General features: G+C 41.5%; 1 protein-coding gene across 9 annotated transcripts in view; it reads right to left on the bottom strand.

Annotated features, from left to right (window-relative positions):
- Positions 1-19,321: 19,321 nt before the first annotated feature.
- Positions 19,322-24,365, bottom strand: part of GRIA4 (glutamate ionotropic receptor AMPA type subunit 4) — a 278,227-nt gene continuing 273,183 nt past the window's right edge. For 3 of the 9 annotated variants that reach the window (XM_074957244.1, XM_074957235.1, XM_074957236.1), the window contains one exon: positions 19,324-20,581. In XM_074957244.1, coding sequence (XP_074813345.1) covers positions 20,417-20,581 — 165 coding nt within the window. In that variant the 3' untranslated portion in view covers positions 19,324-20,416. Of the gene's footprint in view, positions 20,582-24,365 lie in introns of all 9 variants that reach the window. The other 6 variants (XM_074957271.1, XM_074957280.1, XM_074957254.1 and 3 more) reach the window with 4 other exon arrangements.

Below are 24,365 nucleotides of genomic sequence, written 5' to 3'. Positions count from 1 at the left end.
GCCACACACCCAGTGTCTGTGTGGAGCCTGCTGCCATGCACCAAAAGTTCCCGGGTACACTTTAATCTACTTCCATTTCAAAGATCAAGGCACACTAGGGAGCTTTTAGTGCACGGCAGCAGGGTTCACATGTATACTTAGTGCATGGCAGGCTGGGGTAGAGGAAATTTATACCTCAGCTTGCTGCAAACTAAGTGTTTGTATAAGCAAGTCCTTATACTTAGATTTAAGTTCCTTGAGGCAGGGACTTTTTGTTCTGTTTGTACAATGCCTAGCACAGTGGGGTCCTGGTCCATGACTAGGGCTCCTATGCACTATGGTAATACAAATAACAAGAAGAAGATGTGAAGAAGCTGTAAACCCAGCTTAACTGTCCCATCGATTTGAAAGGAAAGGAGCTTGATCTGGGCTATTGATTTGAAAGAAAAGGAATTATTTTAAAAGAAATATCAATATCACTTTCTCTTCTAGCCAGTCAAACAGTTTGGGCAAATCTTTGGGGAAAATAAACATGTTCTGGAATTGTGCAGTAAAAAGAGAGGGAGAGGTCATAACCCACTGAATGCCAGACTGGTGCAAGTTACACTACTTTACCACTTCTATTTGTTTTCTGATCAATTTACACCAAATATGTAATTTAAACCACTACTTATGCCACCATTCTCTTTGGCTTTGTGCCATAGGATGCTCTTGTATCTACTCTGTGATTTAGCCATTGCTCACACATACCTCATAAAACTGGAGTAGCACAGTGATGCGTCAGGCCCCCCATTACTGTTGCTGCTCCTTTGCTCTAGCTCCTGATTCCATTTGGCTTCCTGCCTTTCTCAGATTCTCAGAAGGACAGTGTCCTGATAAAGAACAGTCACATTCATGCATGTGACGATATTAATCATCAGAAGTCAGAAGGTAGGTGAAAAAGTAGTTCTTGCGGGCACAAGACCATACAAAACTCCTTTTATGTATTACCCATGCTACCTTAAAACCTGCCCTGCTTGAAAAGCCACTTTCATCCCTGCCTTTTGCAATGCATTAGGAATATCATTGATATTGCCTGTTACAGTCTTATTCTTTTTAATTTCTCCACTTCACATTATCAGTGGGTTCGTTCCTCACATTACTAGACTGTGGGATACCCTGCCTTGTTATTTCCGTATTTTCTAATTGTAACACTCAATCATTAGTCAACTGGTTCATAATGTGTAAGGCAGAGTTGCCAAATTATTTCATACTATATAATACAATGCTTCTGATTCAGTAATTACATTGTGCCAGGCTTCTGATCAATCCTGAGATAGCTCGCTCTTGATGGATGGTCCCATCACCGAGTCTATGAGAGTTAAAGGAAAAAAGCAAATTTTTAATTTGGCTCCTCTGTGAATTTAACTGCTTGGACAGAGTATTTCAGGGTGATATTTATTTCACTGAGATGGGAAGAGATTATGGAATTGAGAACTTTGAAAGTTACAAAATCAAAAGTTTTTAGAACTTTTTTCTAAAGTTCTGGTTTGTAAAACAGAAAAGGTGTAAACTGGACATTTTTGCAAATGATTGCATAGTTTATGGGATTGTTAAGTAATCAACTTAATGCAGCAGAGAAAATCATTACCTGCTTCTAAATGCCTTTTTTCCCCCAGTTTTTACCAAAAAGGTTAGTAGTGATTGGATGTCTAACATAATGAATGCCAGTTAAATTGAGGTATGATCAGAGGCTAAAATAGGGAAAACACAAGTTACAAATTACTTAGACAAGTTAGATGGCTTCAAGTCACTAGGGTCTGATGAAATGCATCCTAGAATACTCAAGGAGCTGACTCTAGGAGTTATCTGAGCCATTAGCAATTGTCTTCAAAAAGTCATGGAAGACGGGAAAGATTCCAGAGGACTGGAAAAGGGCAAATATAGTGCCAATCTATAAAAAGGGAAATAAGGACAGCCAAAGGAATTACAGACCAGTCAGCTTAACTTCAGTACCTGGAAATATAATGGACCAAGTAATTAAGTGATCAGTTTGCAAACACCTAGAAGATAATAAGGTGATAAGTAATAGTCAGGATGGATTTGTCAAGAAAAAATCATCTCAAACCAGCCTAAAAGCTTACAAGCCTAATGGATAGGGAGGAAGCAATAGACATGGTATATCTTGACTTTAGTAAGGCTTTTGATAGTGTCTCGCATGACCTTCTCATAAATAAAGTTGGAAATACAACCTAGATAGAGCTACTGTAAGGCGGGTGCATAACTGGTTGGAAAACTGTTCCCAGAGAGTAGTTATCAGTGGTTCACAGTCAGGTTGAAAGGGCCTAACAAGTGGGGTCCCGCAGGGATCAGTTCTGGGTCCAGTTCTGTTCAATATCTTCATCAATGTTTTAGATAATGGCATAGAGAGTTTACTCGTGAAGTTTGAAGATGATACCAAACTGGGAGGGGTTGCAACTACTTTGGAGAATAGGATTAAAATTAAAACTGATCTGCATCCAGTACAGCACTTATTTGACAAACTTCACAGGCCAGCTCAGTGTTATCCATCTTCATCTGAGCTGTCTCTGCTAACCATTGTGAATAGTGGAAAAGAGCAGACACGTTACATGAGCACTGTTGTAAAGTCTTCTAGGAACTGATTTACAAAATGCTATTTGTCTAAGTTGCTTGAATTTTTAGTCATGAATAATCCTGATACCAAAATATTTGTAAATGTTCTAGTGAAATGGACCCTTCAGTCATTGCTGCATTGATATTTTCTTTGGCTATAGAAATAAGAAACCTTTTATCTCATTCTAGTTTCATCAGCGAGGGAATCTTCCTGTTAATCAAAATACATGTAGCACTCCTCCCCCTTCCTGGGGCCTGCCAGATCCTTCCCCCTTCTTGTTTTCCCCTCTGCAGGGGTTACAATAATTGCAGCATTTTTCAATGAAAGAGACAAGGCTATTCATATAGGAGCCTGTACTCATAAATTGGCCAATTTTGTTAAACAGCTCCCTAAAAAGAGGATTTCGTCTATGAGGAGATGCAAGCTCCATTCTTGATGAGTGATCGCGTGCAGATAAAATAAGATGTCTGTCCCTCCCTCTCCACTCTGCCCCATTGTAGATATGACCATTGCTAATTCTGATTAATTTTAATCTTTATTCTCTTTAGACAAAGAAATCATTTCCAATGGAGTAAAAGCTTTCAAGGAAGGACAAAAACTGAGCTCCACAAGTTTCAGTTCAAAACTCTTCACCCAACAGTTCAGCTAGAATTTAGGGGAAATGCAAAAGCAGTGCTGGCATGATAGAGTTTAAAACACATCTTCCCAGTACCCATCTCTTCCTTCCAGATGGAAGGCAGGAGGCTTCAGAGAATCTCTTTTTCACGGTCCCCAAAAATCACATGCAGGAAATGTCTAGATGCACAGATATACTGTTTCAGAGTAACAGCCGTGTTAGTCTGTATTCGCAAAAAGAAAAGGAGTACTTGTGGCACCTTAGAGACTAACCAATTTATTTGAGCGTAAGCGTTAATGAGCTACAGCTCACTTCATCGGATGCATACTGTGGAAACTGCAGAAGACATTATATACACAGAGACCATGAAACAATACCTCCTCCCACCCCACTCTCCTGCTGGTAATAGCTTATCTAAAGTGATCACTCTCCTTACAATGTGTATGATAATCAAGTTGGGCCATTTCCAGCACAAATCCAGGTTTTCTCACCCTCCGCCCCCCCAGCACACAAACTCACTCTCCTGCTGGTAATAGCCCATCCAAAGCAACCACTCTCCCCACAATGTGCACGATAATCAAGGTGGGCCATTTCCAGCACAAATCCAGGTCTTCTCACCGCCCCCCCCACACAAACTCACTCTCCTGCTGGTAATAGCTCATCCAAACTGACTGTGGCACCCTATTTACTAACCTACTGATGCCTTGTCTATATTGAGAATTTTAGGCCATTCTCTCACTCTTGGTCTGTCATTGGTACAGCTTTTAGCTGGCATTGCTTGCACTTATGGAATGCTCAGCATACCAGAGATGCAAATAGATAGGAAAATCACTTACTTCTCCAGCGTGGGCTGCTCATCCTCTCCTGGGTAATCACAGGCCCATGTCACATGCTTCACTTTTTTCTAAAAACGCCCTCCCCCTCCCCCCCACTGGTTTACAGAAATGTGGTAAGTTTTGGTGAAAGAACAACAGAGAATCTGCAGGAATAGAGAGCAGGGCTAGTCTGGGGGTCCTGGGGCACTCCTGGGGAGAGGTGATCATGCTAATAATACTAGGGACTGCAAAGGAAAAGGACAATCCTCAGCCCAATTAAATTGCTCACCATGGGGAGTGACCCTAGGTTCTCCCAGTACAAAGACAGATCCCTAGAACCAGAAAAAGGGTAAAGAAGGATAAACAGGCTCAGAGCCTGAGAAACGTGCCTAGCAATATTAGCCCTAAGAGTGTCCAAGGAAAGAAGCTTGCAACTGGAAAGGGTATTGTGACTAGGGAAGGGGGTAGATGGCGTTGAGAAGCCAGTGTTAGGTATAGGAGGGGTTGATTTTGTGATGAGGGTTGAGCAGCCTTAACAAGGTGTCAGAAAGGTTGGCGATGCAATGAGGAGGAGAGAGGCAAGGAGCATTTCTCCAGGAAACAGCATAGGTAGTTGGCAGCAATGAATTTACTCCATTATCAAAAAGATTTCTACTCACCATGATTTCATCTCTGTGTACCAGATCCTACAGAAGAGATATACTGTATCTGAGAGGAGTGAATCAGTCCAGACAAAACCAGAATTCCCTTACTACTCCAGAGAACTCATCCCTTTCTAGAACCGAGCCTTTTGAAGGTTTTGAAAATGACCCCCTGCCCACACTATCATCCACTTGTGGGATCTAGCTGGGATGATTACCAGCAGTACCAAAATACAGGTGAGTGGCTGTTCTTATGATGAGATCTTAAGCATAGGTTTTTCAGATTCTTGAGGTTTAGATGGTGGGGAGGAGTATCCAGGCTTTTAGGTGCATAACAAAACTTAACTTGAACTTTAGAATTTTTGAAGTTTGACCAGTACTAATTGTTATTAGTTCCAGTGTTTTACCTGCATTATTTATGAAGCTCCCAACACTGTTACACCTAGGTGCTCTTTACAGAAGTGATCATCTGAAAGGAATGCCCACACATGGGTAGAGTTTATTTCCCCAAGCTGGAAGGATCAGATTCTAAGAGGACTCTGATGGAAACACCTGCATTAGGAGAGGAGTCTTGTCCCCTGTTTTGAAGTTGACAAAACTCTGGCTCAGCTTGTTGTCAATCGGGAGCTAGTTCCACAGCTGTAGGCCCTTTATAAAAGCCAAAAAAATATTTTAATGCAGTAAAGATCTTTCAAGAGTATAGTGCTATTCCCATTTCTACTGTAGATGGGACTTTAAATCATGCTCCCTGCCTGGGTTAAAACCTTGGACAAAGCCAAACCACTGCATTGGGGTGAGATCACAGTACACATGAGTCAGTTACATTTGGGAGTTGAGAAAACCCATCCAAATGTATTTGTGCAGGTGTTTCTATAAGCCAGGAGGGGTTACCCTAACTCCTCTGAGTCTGATCCTTCCAGTTAGGGCAAAGAGAGCAGAAAACTCTTCTGTATTCACAGGCATTGCTGGGCCCCAAAGATTATGGAGTGTATGGACTCTGTAATTGTCTTAGTGAAACTAGTTTATTTCATTCCTTCTCATCCACACCACAGTGCCAGATGCTTTTGAAATCTTCAGTATTATTAATAAAGAGTTCAATGCAGTGAAAAATAAGGAAATAATGAGAGAGAAATATAAGGTAGGTTTTCCATTACTCTGATCATCCGAGCAGCCCTTTTCTGCACCTGTTCCAGTTTGAATTAATCTTTCTTAAACATGGGAGACCAGAACTGCACACAGTATTCCAGATGAGGTCTCACCAGTGCCCTGTATAATTGTGCTTACACTTTCCTGTGTCTACTGGAAATACCTTGCCTGATGTGTCCTAGGACTGCATTAGCCTTTTTCATGGCTACATCACATTGGTGGTTCATAGTCCTCCTGTGCTTGACCAATACACTCAAGTCTTTCTCTGCTATCGCTTCCAACTGATATATCCCCAGCTGATAGCAAAAAATTCTTGTTGTTAGTCCTTAAGAGCATGACCTTGCACTTGGCATGTATTTTAATTTCTTTTTAAAGAGCTCAGGCTTATGTTCTTATTACTTAGTTTTGTTTTGTAAAAGTTCTCCCTCCATATGTGGGAAATGGAAGCAGGGCTGCATCAGCTATCAATGTTGGGGTTGGGGCTTTCAGCACTATGAGTGTTTTAAGTCCCTATGCTTTTCCCACCCTCATACATGGAGCCTTTGTGGTGCAAATGTTTGCATTACACAGGGAATGCATAGTCCTCACACAGTTCCTGATGATCCTGACCCACCCACATACAGCAAAAAATATTGGTTCCTCTGCATGGGAGTGAGAGACAGGAACTTGGTGTCATAATCTGAATGACCAATTCTGAACTCCACAGGCTTCATGTTGGGAGCTGAGATCAACTAATGAATAAGACAATTCCAGTTATTTTCAGCAAGTCCAAAGGAAAGATGCAACTAAAAAGATGCCAAAGAATTTTACATCTGGATTTATAAAATAAAGGCTGGAGGGGGACAAAGACCCTAAACCAGAAAACATTGTTATTAGTATGAAGAGTACTGTATGTTGAAAAGAGACATTCAAGTGTCTCAAAGAGGGCAAGTGACTTAAGGCTCAATAGGCGGTATAATATGCGCTATGGGGGGGCGGGGGGTCTGATTTGTAAAGCGCACTAATGTGTTGCCTGTGAATTGGTCTGTGTAGACCCTGCTAGTGCACACTAAAGGTTCCCCAGTGACCTTTAATGTAATGCTGTTTGAAACAGCTAGGAACTATCAGTCTTTTCCATCTAATTATTATAATCATATTGTGTAGTATGCAAGTGCACATAATGAGAATGCACAAGTGAGCTTCATTCAGCTTTTGCTCTTTTGTGCACTGGGAAATCTGGAGGTGCATGAAAACAATGATCATAAATGCACCTTTCACACCAAAGAGCCTCTTTTCCTAAGCCTGCTTCTGTTTCATGTACAACAACAAGGGACAGGGTAGAAGCTCTGTTCACAAATGTTTAAAGAGAGAAGCCTTCCCTTCTGTTCAAAATCTCTGGGAAAGTTTTAGACTAGATTACATTACAATTTCAATTGCAAAGCCATCAAAGACTGATAGCACATGTGGAAAATCTCAAACCTAACTTAGCTTGACACAGTTATCAGTACAGCTCAACCTGGAGGATAGAAGAAGAGCCTTCCTCCTGGGTGGGTTACAACTAAAAGACATTTCTCCCCCCTCCCACCCCCATATTCAGAAATGGCTCTATAGAAACAGTTAGAATTTTTTATAACCTCACCTGGAGATTATTTATTTTTAAATACATTTTTTAATTAATTTTCTTCACATCAAATATAAAATTTAGTGCCCCATGAAGTACTTTTCATTACTTTGGGCTCACAAGACATACAGACACCAATCCTAAACTGCCATCTTAAGTTATCAAAAAAGTGACAGGATATAAAGTATAATTCAAATATTTGAAACTGTCCATTGTTTATATTCTAAAATTCATGGAATGGCAAAGCATACTTTAGATATATTAACTGTATATTTAAGATATATAGTATGTTGTCACATCTTAGTGCCCTGTAAATTGGTCTATTTTGAAGCATTTTTGATATATTTGTTATTTGGTTCCTCATAAGTCTGACACGCCCAAGACTTCAGTGGTACTGGATCAGACTCAAAGTATGTTTGTTTGTGTGTGTAGGTACTCAGATACTATTGTGAAAGGCCAAAAAATACATCTATTTTGGAGGTCTCAGTAGCAATTTATCAGATTTGTATTTGAATCAGGGCTAATCTCATTCTAGTTTGCAATGTGTTGCTTAAATTTGTTCTCCAAATGTCATAAGAATCTTCAGAGGGCCACTGAATTATCAAGTAAATTTTAAGTAAGTTATTTCCTCATTTTTGTGGAGGAAACTTTAACATATGCACCCTTCTGAAGTTTTGCCCATTCAGACATGTAATTTGGTTTTGCCCTTTGTTAATCATATGTTAGAATTATTTTTTTAAATCATAGAATTAGATGTTAGGGAAACATAAGTAATTGACAACTTTACAGGCATATTATTATTAATATTACATCTAGGAGTCCTAGTCATTGACTTGATACCATTTTGTGATAACTGTATAAACACAGAACAAAAAGACATGGATTCTCTTACAATGAGGAGGCATGGCTAAATGACATTCCTGCTAGCAGTCTGCTACTACATTGTCATCAGAAAATGGAAGTTACCTGCTACATACTGTCATGAAGGAGAAACAACAGCTGTATTACATTATATGTGCTAAGGACATTTAAATTGAGATACTGAGCTTGATTCTTCACACCCTTGCTGTCAAGGTTCCTTCCCCACTCTGAACTCTAGGGTACAGATGTGGGGACCTGCATGAAAACCTCCTAAGCTTACTTTTACCAGCTTAGGTTAAAACTTCCCCAAGGTACAAACTGTTTTACCCTTTGCCCTTGGACTTTTGCTGCCACCACCAAACGTCTAACTGGGTTTCTGGGAAAGAGTTGTTTGGAAACGTCTTTCCCCCCAAAATCCTCCCAACCCTTGCACCCCACTTCCTGGGGAAGGTTTGGTAAAAATCCTCACCAATTTGCATAGATGACCACAGACCCAAACCCTTGGATCTTAAGAACAATGAAAAAGCATTCAGTTTCTGAAAAGAAGAATTTTAATAGAAGTGAAAAGAATCACCTCTGTAAAATCAGGATGGTAAATACCTTACAGGGTAATTAGATTCAAAACATAGAGAATCCCTCTAGGCAAAACCTTAAATTAAAAAAAGACACAAAGACAGGAATATCCATTCCTTTCAGCACAGCTTAATTCCTCAGCCATTTAAAGAAATCATAATCTAATGCATATCTAACTAGATTACTTACTAAGTTCTAAGACTCCATTCCTGTTCTGACCCCGGCAAAAGCATCACCCAGACAGACCCAGACCCTTTGTTTTCCCCCCTCCCTCCAGCTTTGAAAGTATCTTGTCTCCTCATTGGTCATTGTGGTCAGGTGCCAGCAAGGTTATCCTAGCTTCTTAACCCTTTACAGGTAAATGGGTTTTTCCTCTGGCCAGGAGGGATTTTAAAGGTGTTTACCCTTCACTTTATATTTATGACACTTGCACCATCTGTATTCATTTAAACCTGTGCATGATTAGGGGAAAATGGGTGTAAACATACTACCCAATCAAAATCTCCTCCCCCTCACCCTTGTGGCAGCATTTTATATCCACTTTGCATGAGCGTAGATGACTACCTCAAGGGGTGAGGCAGTGGAGAATCACGGCCTTTGTGTTTGGATTCTTAGAAGAACAGATAAAATGCACAATAATTGACAAAGTCATATAAAGCCTTTCACAGCAATTTAGAAAATAGCTCTTCATCTGTAAAGCACTTTAAGCTCCACTTCAACAGTTTAAGGTTGTCAAAGCTCTTTAACCTTGGCAGAGATAATTCACTTTGAAAAAGACATTCATGGTAAGATCTTTATACCTTTTTAATATCTGGTGCTAATGAAGGATGATGGATTGATAGCCCTGTAGCCTGAAGTCCTCTCTTTATCCATAGAACAGGCTCAGAGCAGCTGACGGCAAATGCACACTTACCTGCAGCACTGCGACAATGTGCCCCAGCCTTCATACAGAGAGATTGGGCCAGATTCTGAGCTCAGTTACCCCAGTGTAAATCCAGAGTAACTCTGATGAAGTTGATGGCATTTCTCCAGATTTACCGCTGTGCAAGTGATTAGGAAAATGAGCCATTGCTCTCCAAAGGTGGTGCAATTTCCATGCTTATTCAAATCTTCGGCACCAATACTCTGCTGGAACAAGGGTACCAGTTAGTGTCATTTTCAGCGATGGGTTTGTGAGGTGGACTACTAACCATTACCACTATTCTGAGTACTCCCTGCCTTACAGTCTGTACAATCCCTGTGCAATCGGGGCGCTATTCAGGGTTCTTTACACTGATGTAACTGAGAACAGAATGGGATCCTAAATTTCTAATTATGACTCTGTTGACTCTTCACCCATAAAATATTTGCAACATAACCCCATTCAATTTAAAACTTTAAATTTGTGTTTGGTTGTTTTAAAATAAAGTCAGTTAATCTGTTTCTCCCTCCATCCTTGCAGCTATTGTGCTGGAGAGTTCTCTCTCTTTCTTCATTTGGAATTGGCTGTCTAGCTAGGATCTGCCATTAGAGATCAGTAGAAGCTCCCTTCTGCCACAGCTGTCGGGTCTGCTTTGAAGGATTCTCATAATGTAGTGGTTTTTAACCTATGGTCTGCGCACCCTTTGGGGTCTGCAGACTATGTCTAAGGGGTCTGCAAAAGGTGACTATGAAAATAGAGCTTCAGATCCCAGAATAGGCATTTTGTTTTTCTGATCAATCAAAAGTATGTGAATACCCCCACCTACCTGAAATGTCAAAACCTGTTGTCATTTCCATAAAAGCCCACAGTTTAGCACCTTTTCTCACGCTGTGTTAAATGCTGTGCCAAGCACATGCAACATTTATAGTTGAATTCTGTTCAATCAGTTTTCAGTCTAAGACTTCTATGATAGGGGACCTGGGACCATAGGTTGAATTTCCAAAGGGGTCTGCAAACGAAAAAAGGTTGCAAACCACTGTCATAATGCTTTGCATCAGTCGCTCTCTGACATGTCTGCCTGCATCCTGGGATTGTATACCAACATTGGATTTTCCAACCTAGATCAGAGAACATTTGTTCTTCAGATCTGACATGCTGTCTCTGCAGAAGCCTATGCTAGATAATTAGAGGGAGTTGAACATCCCCCACCTTCCCCACTGCACACATATACAATGACTGTAACCAGATGTATAAACTATACCTCGGGGGAAATTCCTCCCTGGCCTCTGCTCTGAGCTGCATTCAGGCAAATTCAGTTTTGAGTAAGCTGGTACAACTCCCATAGCAGTCTCTGAGCAAAATTCAGCAATGACAAATGGTTGTGTAAGTCACACATCAGGTGTAAGTTGTTCAAAAAAACCTAGCAAGTTCATTTCACGTGTACTGATTTGGCATACAGTGGGTGTGCAATCTGAGTGTGACCTACCCCAAGATGATGGGAGGGACGTGTGCACAGCAGGAAAAGCAACTAATAGGAGGGTGAAAGATAAAAGAAGCTCATTCTATAATGTAATTCACACCACATCATCCACAACACATTATTTTGGGAACAAATTCCGTGCTGTTATCAGCCGGTGTAACTCCTTCCAAGAACTCAGTTCTACCGGAACTCAGAGAAAGCCATATGGGTGTAACTTTATATACCCACTAAATGCCAGATTGGAACAGGTTATAGTGCCTCATCACTTGTACTTCTTAGCTCACCACTTTACATGTGACATGTAGCTTATATCTGGCCTTCTCTCTGGATTGTTTTGAGATCTTGAAGTGTCTAGTGACGACTTTATTGCTTGATCCCTTTCCCTTGCTGACCCAATCAGTTTGATTACTCTTGCCCCATGATTCGTCAGTTGACCTTTGGTGTAGTAGCGGTAACTATGTATAAGGTGACTTGTCCTATTTAAGTATGTATGTATGTGTATATATATATTGACAACTTCTACTCTTCTGGTTGTAGATCCTTGCAGCACTTATTCAGAATCAAGATATAAAGTTCTCTGTTTATCTCTTTAGTTTGGTATTAAAATGAGCAATGTCCAGAGTTTTGCTTTTTTGGATGAAATATTTCCATTTCACCTAAAGCTTTATCCTGGATTTCTTTGTACCCAGACTACTAGGTGTTTGGGTTTTTTTCAGTTGTGCCATTTCAGACGTTTTTATTATGGGTAAATTGCTAATCAGCCCAGCTATTGATCCTCAAAGATTTATTTTACAGGTAGTTTTAAAAAGTTGTATTTTAAACCTCTCAGGGTCTTGTAGTTCTGGTATTTCAAACATACAGATTTGTTCCTGTTGTACCCACATTGCTTATATCAAATTGAGTACCCAAGGACAGCAGTATTCCTCCTGTTTTCTCATATTTGCTCAAATGGAAGCTCCAGTAAAACCTACCCTCTGGAAAGGTTTTTTTTCCCCTATTGTAGTAGGAAGACAGCCTGAGACATAAGCCCTTGTATCAGAGGCCTGGTATGAGGCCTGAGGCCTGGGCTAAAGTAGCGGTCAAAACTTTGCTGATATAAAGCAAAATCAGGCTGTGAGCTAGAGGCAGGTTCTGCTCACAGAATCAGGCAAGAACAGTGCTGATATGGTAGAAATACACATTCCTAAGAAGTGCTAGGCACAGAGTACTCACGCAAACACATCCCAAAATCAAGTGGTACCAGAATACCCCGATATTAAAGATGATACAAAAACATTCCCCAAAGATAACAGGAACACACTGACCCTTCTAAAAGATAAGGTCAGAATGACAGTACATAATAAAGATGTTTTGATCAAACCAACATGTACAAGGTGATGGGTGATTACTAGCCACATCAGGGGGGCAGTAACTAACTATGCCAGAGGGGCAGTACGTAATTGTATGTACTGGGACATAAAGATGTATCTTAGAGGGAGTGTCTTTGTCTAGCCTAGGGAGGAACAGAAAGTCCCGCTATTCACTGAGCTGGTCCATTGTTATGGGCATACATGTACTAGTGGTCTGGTAGAGTCTGTGGGATACTAGTACCATGCTTTGTCGACAATAAACCTGGCTGGGTGCCTTCATACCTTAACGGATCTTGTGGTCATTGGGTGGTTTGCGCGAGGTCTGCTGTGCCAACTGTCTGCGCAGAGCTGGGACAGCACACAGGGAGAACACACACACGTAGCTGAACATCTAACCACACCTAACATTCCCCAGATTAATGTTCTGTCACTGGGAGACACTATGAATAATCTCAGGCTACTTCTGAGCCTTTTTACATGTAATATTGTTTGGAAACAAGGAGTGGTGGACTTATGGCATTAAAGAGACAGACAGCATTTACCAACTTTGCAATCTGTGACTCGTACTACTGGAAACAACCAACTTTACAAGACACCATTTGATACTAAAAAGAGATCAACCCACATGACAGCAGGTACGGCTGAGCCAAGAAAAAGGAGTTAATATATTTTATAGCATGTCAGAATTCATATCTTCTGCTCTCTCATGAGCAATACTTAATAGTCTACTCTTTTTCATTATTTATTATTCTGGGCAGATATCTAAAAGTGGACAGAGAAGCCTTCCCAATGGGGTAATGTTTTTTCCTTCAAACCTATCCTTAGCCATATTAACAAGCTAACGTAATGTGAGAGAGACCGGTTGATGGGCTGAGATTGTTTTGATGATGCACCACATGCTGATAAATTCTCTCCTGTCTATATGGTTTAGGTATCCACACATGAAGCACCCACTCTTTTTTCCTAGTTTTCTTTTTATTGTCCAGCTACTAATATTTTCTGAAAGGCCTTTGGCAAGGTGAATGCTTCCTCTGCAGTTAACCTTACACAGAGTCTTTGAAATTTTTTTCCTTTCCACAGTACAACGTAGTGTGGGGGAATGGGGAGAATGCTGCATTTCTTGCCAATCAACACTACCATGGAATGAACTAATCCTGTGCCATTGGATTGAGTAGCCTTTGAATGGGCGCCACTGAATGTTACTGCCCTGACATAGCCATTGGATAATACAGAGCAGCCCTCAGGATTACTGAATCCAGTATGTCTATTCTGCAATCACAGGGAGTAATTGTATCCAAGCTAACGTTAGTCTAGTCAGTTTGAGTACTGGCGCCGTGAATCCACGGCAGCGTGAGCTTCAGAGCAGGCTGTGCAACCCAAAACCCTGTGTAATTATTTGTGGGAATAGCCGGTGCTAAAGGGAGCCCTGCCTTGGCTTTACTGCTCCAGGGCCCAACCTAGTGAGATAAAGCTAGCTCGGGTATGTCTACACTCCCTGGCTGTAGCATAGACATATCCTTAGGCTACAGCTATAGCTGGAGCTGGGTGTGTGATTTGCAGCTTGAGCAGACATACTCATGCTAGCTTTGATCAAACTAGCACACTAAAAATAGTAGTGTAGCTACAGTACCCTGGGCAGCGGTGAGCAGCAGCGCAGGCTAGCCGCCCTGAGTATGTGTCCGCATGGTCCAGGCAGGTTCATACACAGGGCAGCTAGCCCATGCCGCCACTTGCCATTGCCCACGTCACCATGGGTATCCTACTAGTTTTAGCACACTTGCTTGATCAGAGCGAGTGTGAGTATGCCTACTTGAGCTGGGAATCACCCCCCCCCCCAGCTCCAAGTGGAGATGTAGCCTAACATTTTGGGCCCCTTTATGTAAGACTGTGTTCAGTACTTAGGGCCAAATCCTACTCCTCATTCATACAGCTCAACTGAAGCAAATGGGAATTTTGTGTTCATATATAAGGGCAGAATGCTAATCTTAGTGTTGAACAATACTGGCCAGTATGGAACTGCAGACTTGGGGGGCCAAATTGAACAGTGTTTTAAATGGAGGTGTAAGGTACATGTCAGGTAGAAGTGGCTTGGAAAGTGGGTAAATGTGGTAAAGTAGTGTACAGTAGATGAAGTGAAAATATTTTCTTTTGCCTTTTTACTAGTTGGTAAGATATTTCTGGTTTGAGCAGATATTCCCTATACTTACTAACTGGGAAATATTAGAACCAGTAGTAACTAACCTACCAGTAAAAAGGTAAACAAAATCTTTTTAACTACACCTACTGTGATTTGATCTGATATGACATTCACTGGGTGTGTAAAATGAACGCACTACGCCAAGGGGACAGAATGAGGTATAGCAGGAATAAGAATAAACAGGAAGGTGCGTGATAATAAGGTGTGTGTGGAGATGGGAGCCATTTTACCTTAAATACTCTTATTAGTTGGCCAGTTGACATAATGTTAAACATGGCTTGTCTTGTGTTAGTTACCATGACTCCTCAAGAGTAGAGAAAGGCATAACAGGAACCAATGGCTGCAAGTTAAAGACAGACAAATTCAAATTAGAAATAAGGCCTATATTTCTAACAGTGAGGGTGATTAGCCAGTGGAACAAACTACCAAGAGAAGTGGTGGTTTCTCCATCTCTTGAAGTCTTCAAACCAAGACTGCGTGCCTTTCTGGAAGCTATGCTTTAGTCAACTATAAGGTATTAGGCTCAATACAGAGTAGCAAGGTGAAATTTTATGGCATGTGTTATACAGGAGGTCAGACTAGATGATCTAGTGGATCCTTTTGGCATTAAATTCTATGAAAACATGAAATCATATACACAAACCCTGGGAAGCTGTGCTCAGCAATGGTTGCACACGGAACACATTTATATTGAAATCATTGAGAGGCAGAAATCACAAACCCCCAATGCCATTTTTACAATTTCACTTTTCAGACTGCAACCATGCTCTAGTAAAAGCAAATTAAAAAAAAAATTAACGGCCCAGCTCCTCAGACTCAGCTAAGCACAATTCAAAGGGCAGCCAGAGGTAGAAACAGCCCCAGCCAGCCAAGGACTGGGAGATCAGTTAGTGGCATTGAGCCACCTTTCCCCCTGACTCTCCTCAGATGTGCTGAGTGTAATCTGGGATCTGCTGACTGTCTGGCTGAGTGTCTTTAGCTTTCTGGTCTTCTTTAGGGTTGGAAAAAACACTCAAATGATGATATTGCAAAACAATGAACATTTCTGAGTTTATCCATTTTGGATACAATTTCAAATGTAAATTTATTAGTAACAGAATTAGCTTTTTTTACATTCTAGGGTATTGACTAGATATTGTGCCTTTTAAATATAACTGTCATTTAAAATAATTGTTATTGTGGTTCTAGGCTTCCCTTTCAGATATAACGAGGAGTCCTTGTGGCACCTTAGAGACTAACACATTTATTTGGGCACAAGCTTTCATGGACTAGAACCCATTTCATCAGATGCATGGAGTAGAAAATAAAGGAGCAGGTATAAATACATGAAAGGATGGAAGATGTTTTACCAAGTGTTAGGTCAGTCTAACGAGATTAAATTAATTAACAGATACCAAGATATCAAGATACCAAGGGAGGAAAAAACAACTTTTGAAGTGGTAATGAGAGTGGCCCATTACAGATAGTTGACAAGATGGTGTGAGTAACAGTAGGGAGAAATTCATATTGGGGAAATTAGTTTTAGGTTTTGTAATGACCCAACCATTCCCAGTCTTTATTCAGGCCTAATCTGATGGTATCCAGTTTGCAAATTAATTCCAATTCTGCAGCTTCATGTTGGACTCTGTTTTTGAAGTTTTTTTGTTGAAGAATTGCCACTTTTAGGTCTGTTACTGAGTGACCAGAGAGATTGAAGTGTTCTCCTACTGGTTTTTTTGAATGTTATGATTCCTGAAGTCAGATTTGTGTCCATTTATTCTTTTGTGTAGAGACTGTCCAGTTTGGCCAATGTACATGCCAGAGGGGCACTACTGCTGGCACATGATGGCATATATCACATTGGTAGATGTGCAGGTGAACGAGCCCCTGATGGTGTGGCTGATGTGGTTAGGTCCTATGATGGTGTCCTTTGAATAGATATGTGGACAGAGTTGGCACCGGGGTTTGGTTGGTGTTTTTGTTGTGTGGTGTGTAGTTGCTGGTGAGTATTTGCTTCAGGTTTGGGGGGGTTGTCTGTAAGCGAAGACTAGCCTGTCTCCCAAGGTCTGTGAGAGTGAGGGATCGTCCTTCAGGATAGGTTGTAGATCGTTGATGATGTGTAATTTTATGATATGTAATTTTTGTACAAATATGCCATTTTGGCCTTAATTGCATCTTACAAATGGTCTTAACCCTATTCTGAAGTCTGGGTAGTACACCTGAGTGGAATAAGGAGTGGGACAACATAGTTGCAAGGGCTTAGACTTTATTAAGTGACTCCAGAATAACAGTGAGGGGGAAAACTAGAGGACAGTATATGAAGTGATATTCAATTCTGGACCAGGCATGGTTAGAGCAAATATGTAAACAAACATGTGATCTTGTGAATGAAATAAACAGCATCTTTCACATTCAGTCTCTCAGAACAACACTCTTTGGTCCCATCATCTCCTGTCTGTTCAAAGGGCAAGGAAGGCTCTTTTAAAATACTGAAAGTTCTTGTTTTCTCAGTTCAGCTCCACAAAAAATAAAATAGTAAGTACAAACACAACAATATTTGACATTTTTATGGTGCCTTTTCCCCAGGCTCTCAACAGGCTTTAAACTCATTACTTAGATTCATAGATACTAAGGTCAGAAGGGACCATTATGATCATCTAGTCTGACCTCCTGCACAACGCAGGCCACAGAATCTCACCCACCCACTCCTGCGAAAAACCTCTCACCTATGTCTGAGCTATTGAAGTCCTCAAATCGTGGTTTAAAGACTTCAAGGAGCGGAGAATCCTCCACCAAGTGACCCATGCCCCACGCTACAGAGAAAGGCGAAAAACCTCCAGGGCCTCTTCCAATCTGCCCTGGAGGAAAATTCCTTCCTGACCCCAAATATGGCGATCAGCTAAACCCTGAGCATATGGGCAAGATTCACCAGCTAGATACCCAGGAAAGAATTTTCTGTAGTAACTCAGATCCCACCCCATCTAACATCCCATAACAGGCCATTGCACCTATTTACAATGAATAGTTAAAGATCAATTAATTACCAAAATCATGTTATCCCATCATACCATCTCCTCCATAAACTTATTGAGTTTAATCTTAGACCCTTGGGAGGTATTATCTCCATCTTAAAGGTGGACAAACTGAGAAGTGGAGCCAAAAGCTTCAAAAGTGTGCACTAATATTTTGTACCTAAATTCTTGGATACAGGAGCGGATTTACCATGAAACAAACTGTGCGGTGGCATGGGGCCCCCAATGACATGGGGGCCCCCCAAAATGCAGGACAAATATCTGACAACCTGACCCCGAGTCCCAGCCGGCAGCGCAGCAGGGCTCAGGCAGGCAGGCTGACTGCATGCCGTGGCCAGTGGCCACATGCTACTCCCGGAAGTGGCCAGCATGTCCCTGCGGCCCCTAGGGTGGGAATGTGTGTGTGGTGTGTGTGTGTGTGTTGCCGTGCACTGCCCCTGCCCCAAGCGCCGACTTCGCAGCTCCCATTGGCTGGGAACTGCAGCCAATGGGATCTGCGGGGGCACAGCGGAGCGTGGCGAACCCCTGCTGGAGGGGGTGTGTGTGTGTGCTGGGTGCTTTGGGAGCCGCACCACCCAAGATAAGCACAGCTCCCCTGCCCCCGTCCTGCACCCTAACCCCCTGCCCCAGCCCAGAGCCTGCACCCAAAACCCCCTCCTGCACTGCAACCACCTGCCCCAATCAAGGTACCTCACTTTATTTTCATTTACTTCCCATTACTTATAGGAGGCGGATGAAGAAAAAAAGAATGAAAAATGGGGTGGGGGGGAGAGAAAAAATGTTCTTTTTCTTGGCTGGGTCCCGACAGGGGGCGGGGGATGAAAATGAAGCTGTGCATAGGGCCTGACTAACTCTAAATCCACCATTGCTTGGATAACTGTATGTCAGACACTAGGTGTCAGTAAAAAAACCAAAAACAGACATTAGCAGCTATGCCTTTGGGGACCCGATGACAATGTAACTTGCACAGATTGTACTCTGGTGTACTGTTGCTTCACTGATCTGAGTGAAATTGCTTTTGATTTAGGGACTGATCCAATGCCCAGTGCAGTCATTGGGATCCCTTCCACTGGATTTAATCAGCATTGGATCAGCTCCTTTCACCACTAGGAAAGAAGAATCTGGTCTCATGGGCAGGCCAGTAGTTTGCTTTCATTGCATTGCTGCCTGCTGGGCTTTCAATGGAGTTTTATTGACAGAGAGGGTAATTTTATCTTCTATTGTTTGAAGAACATCCAATTTAGGATTTTCAATAAAAATTGTTTAGGGTTCCAATCTACAGGACAGGAGCCAGGGTTTCAATTCTAACACTTTTGACCAACTACTGTAGCAGATTGCTCCCACCATCTTTTTTACCCCCAGCATCTCATATGTATTTATTAACCAGACAACAATCCTGGCACTGAAACACTCCACTAGCATAGCAGAAATGAAAGCTCTAATGAGCAGTAATAATAATAATTAATAACAATAATAATTAATAATATTTTAGCACTTTTATGGTGCCTTCCATCCAAGGATCTCAAAGCCCTTCACAAATATGCAAGTAATAAGAACCATATGTATCTCATATGGTCCTGAGTTTCACAGCAGAAATCAACCACAATGTAGTCATTCTTTATGCTGTTTCAGATGGCATCCCTAATGATCAGAAAACAACTCAAGCTCTGTCAATATTATAAGAACGTTTGTTGTTTTATTCTTTTTGGTGGGTACAAAAAACCACAGTTTTTTACACAGAACAAGATTATAAATAATATTTGTAACATGAGTGACCCGTAGTCTCTTTTGATTCTACACTGCAGACTGATGATGTACTCTAAACAATTTTTTTGTTTTTCTTGTAGTTAGACAGATGCAAATCTGTGGAACACGGAATGATGTAACAGAATGAAGGTAACAGCGAACAAGAGGACGACCAACAACTTTTATAAAAAAAAGTCTCTGAATTTTGTTACAGTGATGGCATTTTATATCAATTATTGCAATGAATTGTTCCCTAAGATGGTTAGAAAAAAGAATTGTGTTGTCCTCTACCGAATTTACATCAGTTAAAAAGCAAGCATGTTTCAATATTCCTCTTTTTTCAAAGAAAATGTAAATAATTTCTTTATTTTTTCACAGGATTTACATATTTATTATTTTCTTATCACAGTTTAGTGATTCGTTTCCACAGCTGGATATTCTTCCATTGTATATATTGATGTTCTGGAGACACAGGTTATCATGTTCATTGACTTCTATAGCTATTTTCCCCACTTTGTCAAGATAAAGACCAAAATGTTGTCCTTTCTGAGCATGTTCTTCACAGTTTGATGCGCTAATTGGCAAGTCTTATTAGTTTTAAGTCCACTCAAGTGAAATTTGTTGCTGTTAATATACCCAGCCCAGCCCACCTCCCCCCAACAAAACTAAATTATGAATTTTCCTGATATAAAATCTGAGTTTGGGTTTCCGAGCTGAGCTCATGCACACTTTGTTGCTGATGATATCTGGCGCATTTGGACGTACTTTCCAATTCTCAGCCCAATTATTAGTTCATCAATGACACTCCCATGTCGTTACAGTCTGTGCTGTGTTCCCATCAGTCACCAACACAGTTTAAATAAGGCACTCAATTTTTTTTTTGGTTTTTATGGTAGATCCGATGCAATTACAGCCAATCCTGAACTTTGTCTAATTGCAGTTCCAGTGTGCACGGCCTTCGGGCAGTCGGGAGTTAATACTCGACCGTTTTCTCCTACACTCCCTGTGATGGATAATCTGGCTTTGTTTCTTATGGCTTCAGAAAAGGTCAGCTAGGATGCAGGAAAAAGGAAAAGAGAAGAAAGTGTTACAATATTTCTGTTCCTCAATAAGCTGGAACACAACAAACACCAAAATATCAAGTTTTAGACATCTGCATTTTTTTTCATGTTTTCTATATATATATATATAAAAGTGCATTTAACTACACTGGGGAAAGAAAATAAAAATAAAAATCAGACGAGAGATTCTGCTGTTAAAATTTTGTGAAAGGCAAATTCTATGGACAAAGTATAAAATCCCAGTTTGCTCAACTGATTAGTATAAGGGCTACCTTAATCTAAAGTGCTTCACACTACACTGATATTCTGCAGCAATCCGAGACATACTAGTCTTTATAGCCGGGGCTTGGCAGGCACTTTTTCACATGACTAAAATTATTTATGTGCATATGTGTTTGCAGGATTAGGCCCTACACTCTGATTAGCAATAAACAACTAAAAATTATAAATAAAAATTGCTTATAAATTACTTTATAAACCTGGAAACTCTCATTTTGCAAATTTAATCCACGTTCAAACCTAAAGAAATGTGTGGCTTCTATTTGTAAAAAAAAAAAATATTTACTATTTTCAAATCACAGAGAGCTCTCCATAAATCTCATTTGCTAAACACTTGGCTATAAGCAGAGCTGATCAGGAATTTTCCATTGACTTTGTCTGACTGAAATTGCTATTTCCAGAAAAGCAACATTTTCCACTGGAAAATTTCAATTTTGCCAACATTTTTAAAAAATGTCCTCCGGGAAAGTCAGAACAAAATATTGTGTGTGGGATCAGGTTGACCCAAACTGAAACATTTTGGTTTGTTGAAATTAATCAGGTCAGTCTGACATTAATTTGTTCCCAGCTGAGCTGCCTGGGTGCCTCATAGGAATTGTAGTTGGATGCCTCATGCCCCTGTTCTCTTCTATTGGTTAGGAGCCCTGGCTGAATTACACTTCCCATGATATACAATGGTCTCCCCTTGAGTTGAACCAGCCTGGTGCACCATGAGATTCCCATGACCTTGGTGCATAATGGCAGATGTAGTCAACCCTGAGAGGAGAACGAAGGCAGGAGCAGGGCTGGCCTTAGGGAAAATGGCACCCTAGGTGAACTTGTATTTTGTCCCCCCATTACTCCTGGCCCCCATGGGCTCCCCAGGCTCCCCACCCACCATTCGCCCCAAGCCCTGCACTGTGCCCCCTTCACTCCTAATCCCTGTACCCCCCTCCTGTGCTCACATAAAGGGAAACTGACCTGGATGCACGGAGCAGCTGGCATTGCTGCTCGCCCCTCCCCTTGAACCGCTGTTTCTCCACGCAGCCCTAAGAGGGTACAAGGGGGGAGCAAGGACTGGCATTAGGGCTCCCTGCATCCAAGTCACTTTCCCGACCTGGGCTGTGTAAGGGGCAGGCAGCAGCTCCTGAAACTCGCCTCACAGCCCAGCCCAGGTAGGGAAAGTTACATGGATGCACAGAGTGCTCGGTGTTGCACCTCACTCCTCCCCTCACAGCCCACTATGGGGGTGTGGAGGAATGTTGGGTTGGGAGCAGTATCTGGGTGTCACTGCTTCCCCCTGCCCGCCGCGTTTCTCCGCTCGGAGGAAGCAGGGAGCAATCTGGGCACTCCCCCACCAGTGCTCCCCTGCCAGCCGGGAGCAGTTTCTGACACTACGCTGGCAGCGCACACCTCTGTGCTGCTGCACGGCACCCCTGGGCAGTCACCCGGGTGGGCCAACCCTAAGGCTGGCCCTGGGCAGGAGGCACCCAAACTACAACAGTTCTAAACAAATTCTGAAATATTAGAATTGTTCCAGAGATGGAAATTCTAATTTTTGACCAGCTCTATCTATAACACAGACAAGTGACCCATGAAGTGTGGGGACAAAGATAAAATCAGAGACATACTGGAAAATTAGAGGAACAGAAGGGGGATACTCACATTGGAAAAATGGCTAAAACAGAATTTTACAAAAAGGAAGGGAACTGTGGTATTTTCCTGCATTTTATTTGCTATTATTGCTGTTATGAGCTTTGTCCCACCTAGCCCAGCTTCTCCTTCTGCCTGAGCCAGCAGTGAAGTCCTGAGCCTGTGTTTGTGACGTTATTATATATATATATATGTACATGAGAGGGAGAGAGAGAAAGATTGTCAAAGAACAATCTCCAGTTGTACAACCACTACAGTGCCACCATAATGAGCATAGAATTAAAAGCACCATCCCCAATCAATTACCCTAACAAACCTAGGTAATGTAACACCCCTGTAGACTACCTAACTCAGGAACAGACCTCAGCAAACAGAAGAGCTTTATAGCATTTCCTAAAGACCAAAAATCTGGGCTGTGGTGAAGCCATTTTTAGGACAGTCAGTTACAGTGTCCAAGACCCGCCTCTGAAAGAACAGTGGCTCCAGTCCCACAGCATTCAGATCCAGGGATAGTTAACAAAAACACCTTGGTCTATGACAGCTGTAGTATATACAGAGAGAAATGGTCTCTCAGGTACCCCAACGGGACCCCAAATCATACATAGCTTTATGATAGGGTGACCACATAGCAACTGTGAAAAAACTGGACGGGGTGGGGGGTAATAGGCGCCTATATGAGAAAAAGTCCCCAAAAACAGGACTGTCCCTTTAAAAATGGGACATCTGGTCATCCTACTTTATGTAGTATCAACAACTTGAATTGCACCAAGAAGCAAATAGGAAGCTTGCAGCTTGCAGAGAACTAGTATAAAGTAAGGTGGTATAATTTAGCTCATTAATTATAAATTAATGGGCTGTATATTCTGCACTAGTGGAAGCTTCTAGGTGGTCCCAAGTAGAGTACATTACAGTAGTCCACTCTGGAAGTGACACAGACATGGAGAAATGGGCAGGTCAAGTCTAAAATCAAACATTCTCTAGGCCAATTGCAAGAAAAAAAACCCACTTTTTTTTCTTCATCATGTTCCACTGATGATATCTGGAATTTTTGGAGCTGGTGAGGTCCAAAATAAGCCCTAGATTTCAAATCTCTTTGACAAACAGAGTACACATTTCTCAAAAGAGTGAGCTGGCATAATTCTTGACAAGTCTTCCAGAAACATCTCCCTATCCACCAGAACAACCACCATCTTGTTTGGATTGAACTTCAGCCAGTTTTCCAATCCAGGACCCTACCATGGTCATGCAGCAGGGAAGCAGAGAGACTGAACAATCCAGGGATAAAGAAAAAAGACACAAGGGCCACCTTCATATTTTACATGTATCAATGATTTTGTGGCCCAAACCATCTCACTGTTTTTTCTAGCCCTTCACATACACTTTGAACAGGAAGGATGACAAAATAGAACCTAGTGGATTCCTAGGCCAGAGAACCCTTGGGGATGATGAGCAATTTCCCAGATGGAATGGAAGAACAAAGTTTCTGAAAAAAAGTTTCCTTTCCCATCCCAAAGATGGATTAACAACTCCTCATGGGAAACAGCTGGAATAGCTAATAAAATCAGTATGGTAGGTGACATTTGTTCATCACCATGAGGAGACCATTGAGCAAGGAAACTAGTGCAGTTTCTGAATCATATCATAGTTAAAAACACAGGTAGAGTGAAGGGCTAATCCTATCTTGATTATGTTGTCACAAATTCAACATCATGGCTTGACTGCAGAATCAATTAGGAGGAGAAGTTGGGCTGTGAGGGAAAAAGCCCAGATAATTATTGTAGCAAAAGTAGTAAGAAAAAAATATAAAAACCATGAACAGTAAGTAAGAAGACGGCAGTTAAATCCAGAGACTGTGTGTCTGAAA

This window comes from Natator depressus, chromosome 1 (assembly GCF_965152275.1).
Source record: "Natator depressus isolate rNatDep1 chromosome 1, rNatDep2.hap1, whole genome shotgun sequence".
Taxonomy (NCBI): Eukaryota; Metazoa; Chordata; order Testudines; family Cheloniidae; genus Natator; species Natator depressus.
Note: the sequence above shows the minus strand (reverse complement) of the source record. Positions and strands in the feature narration are given on the sequence as shown.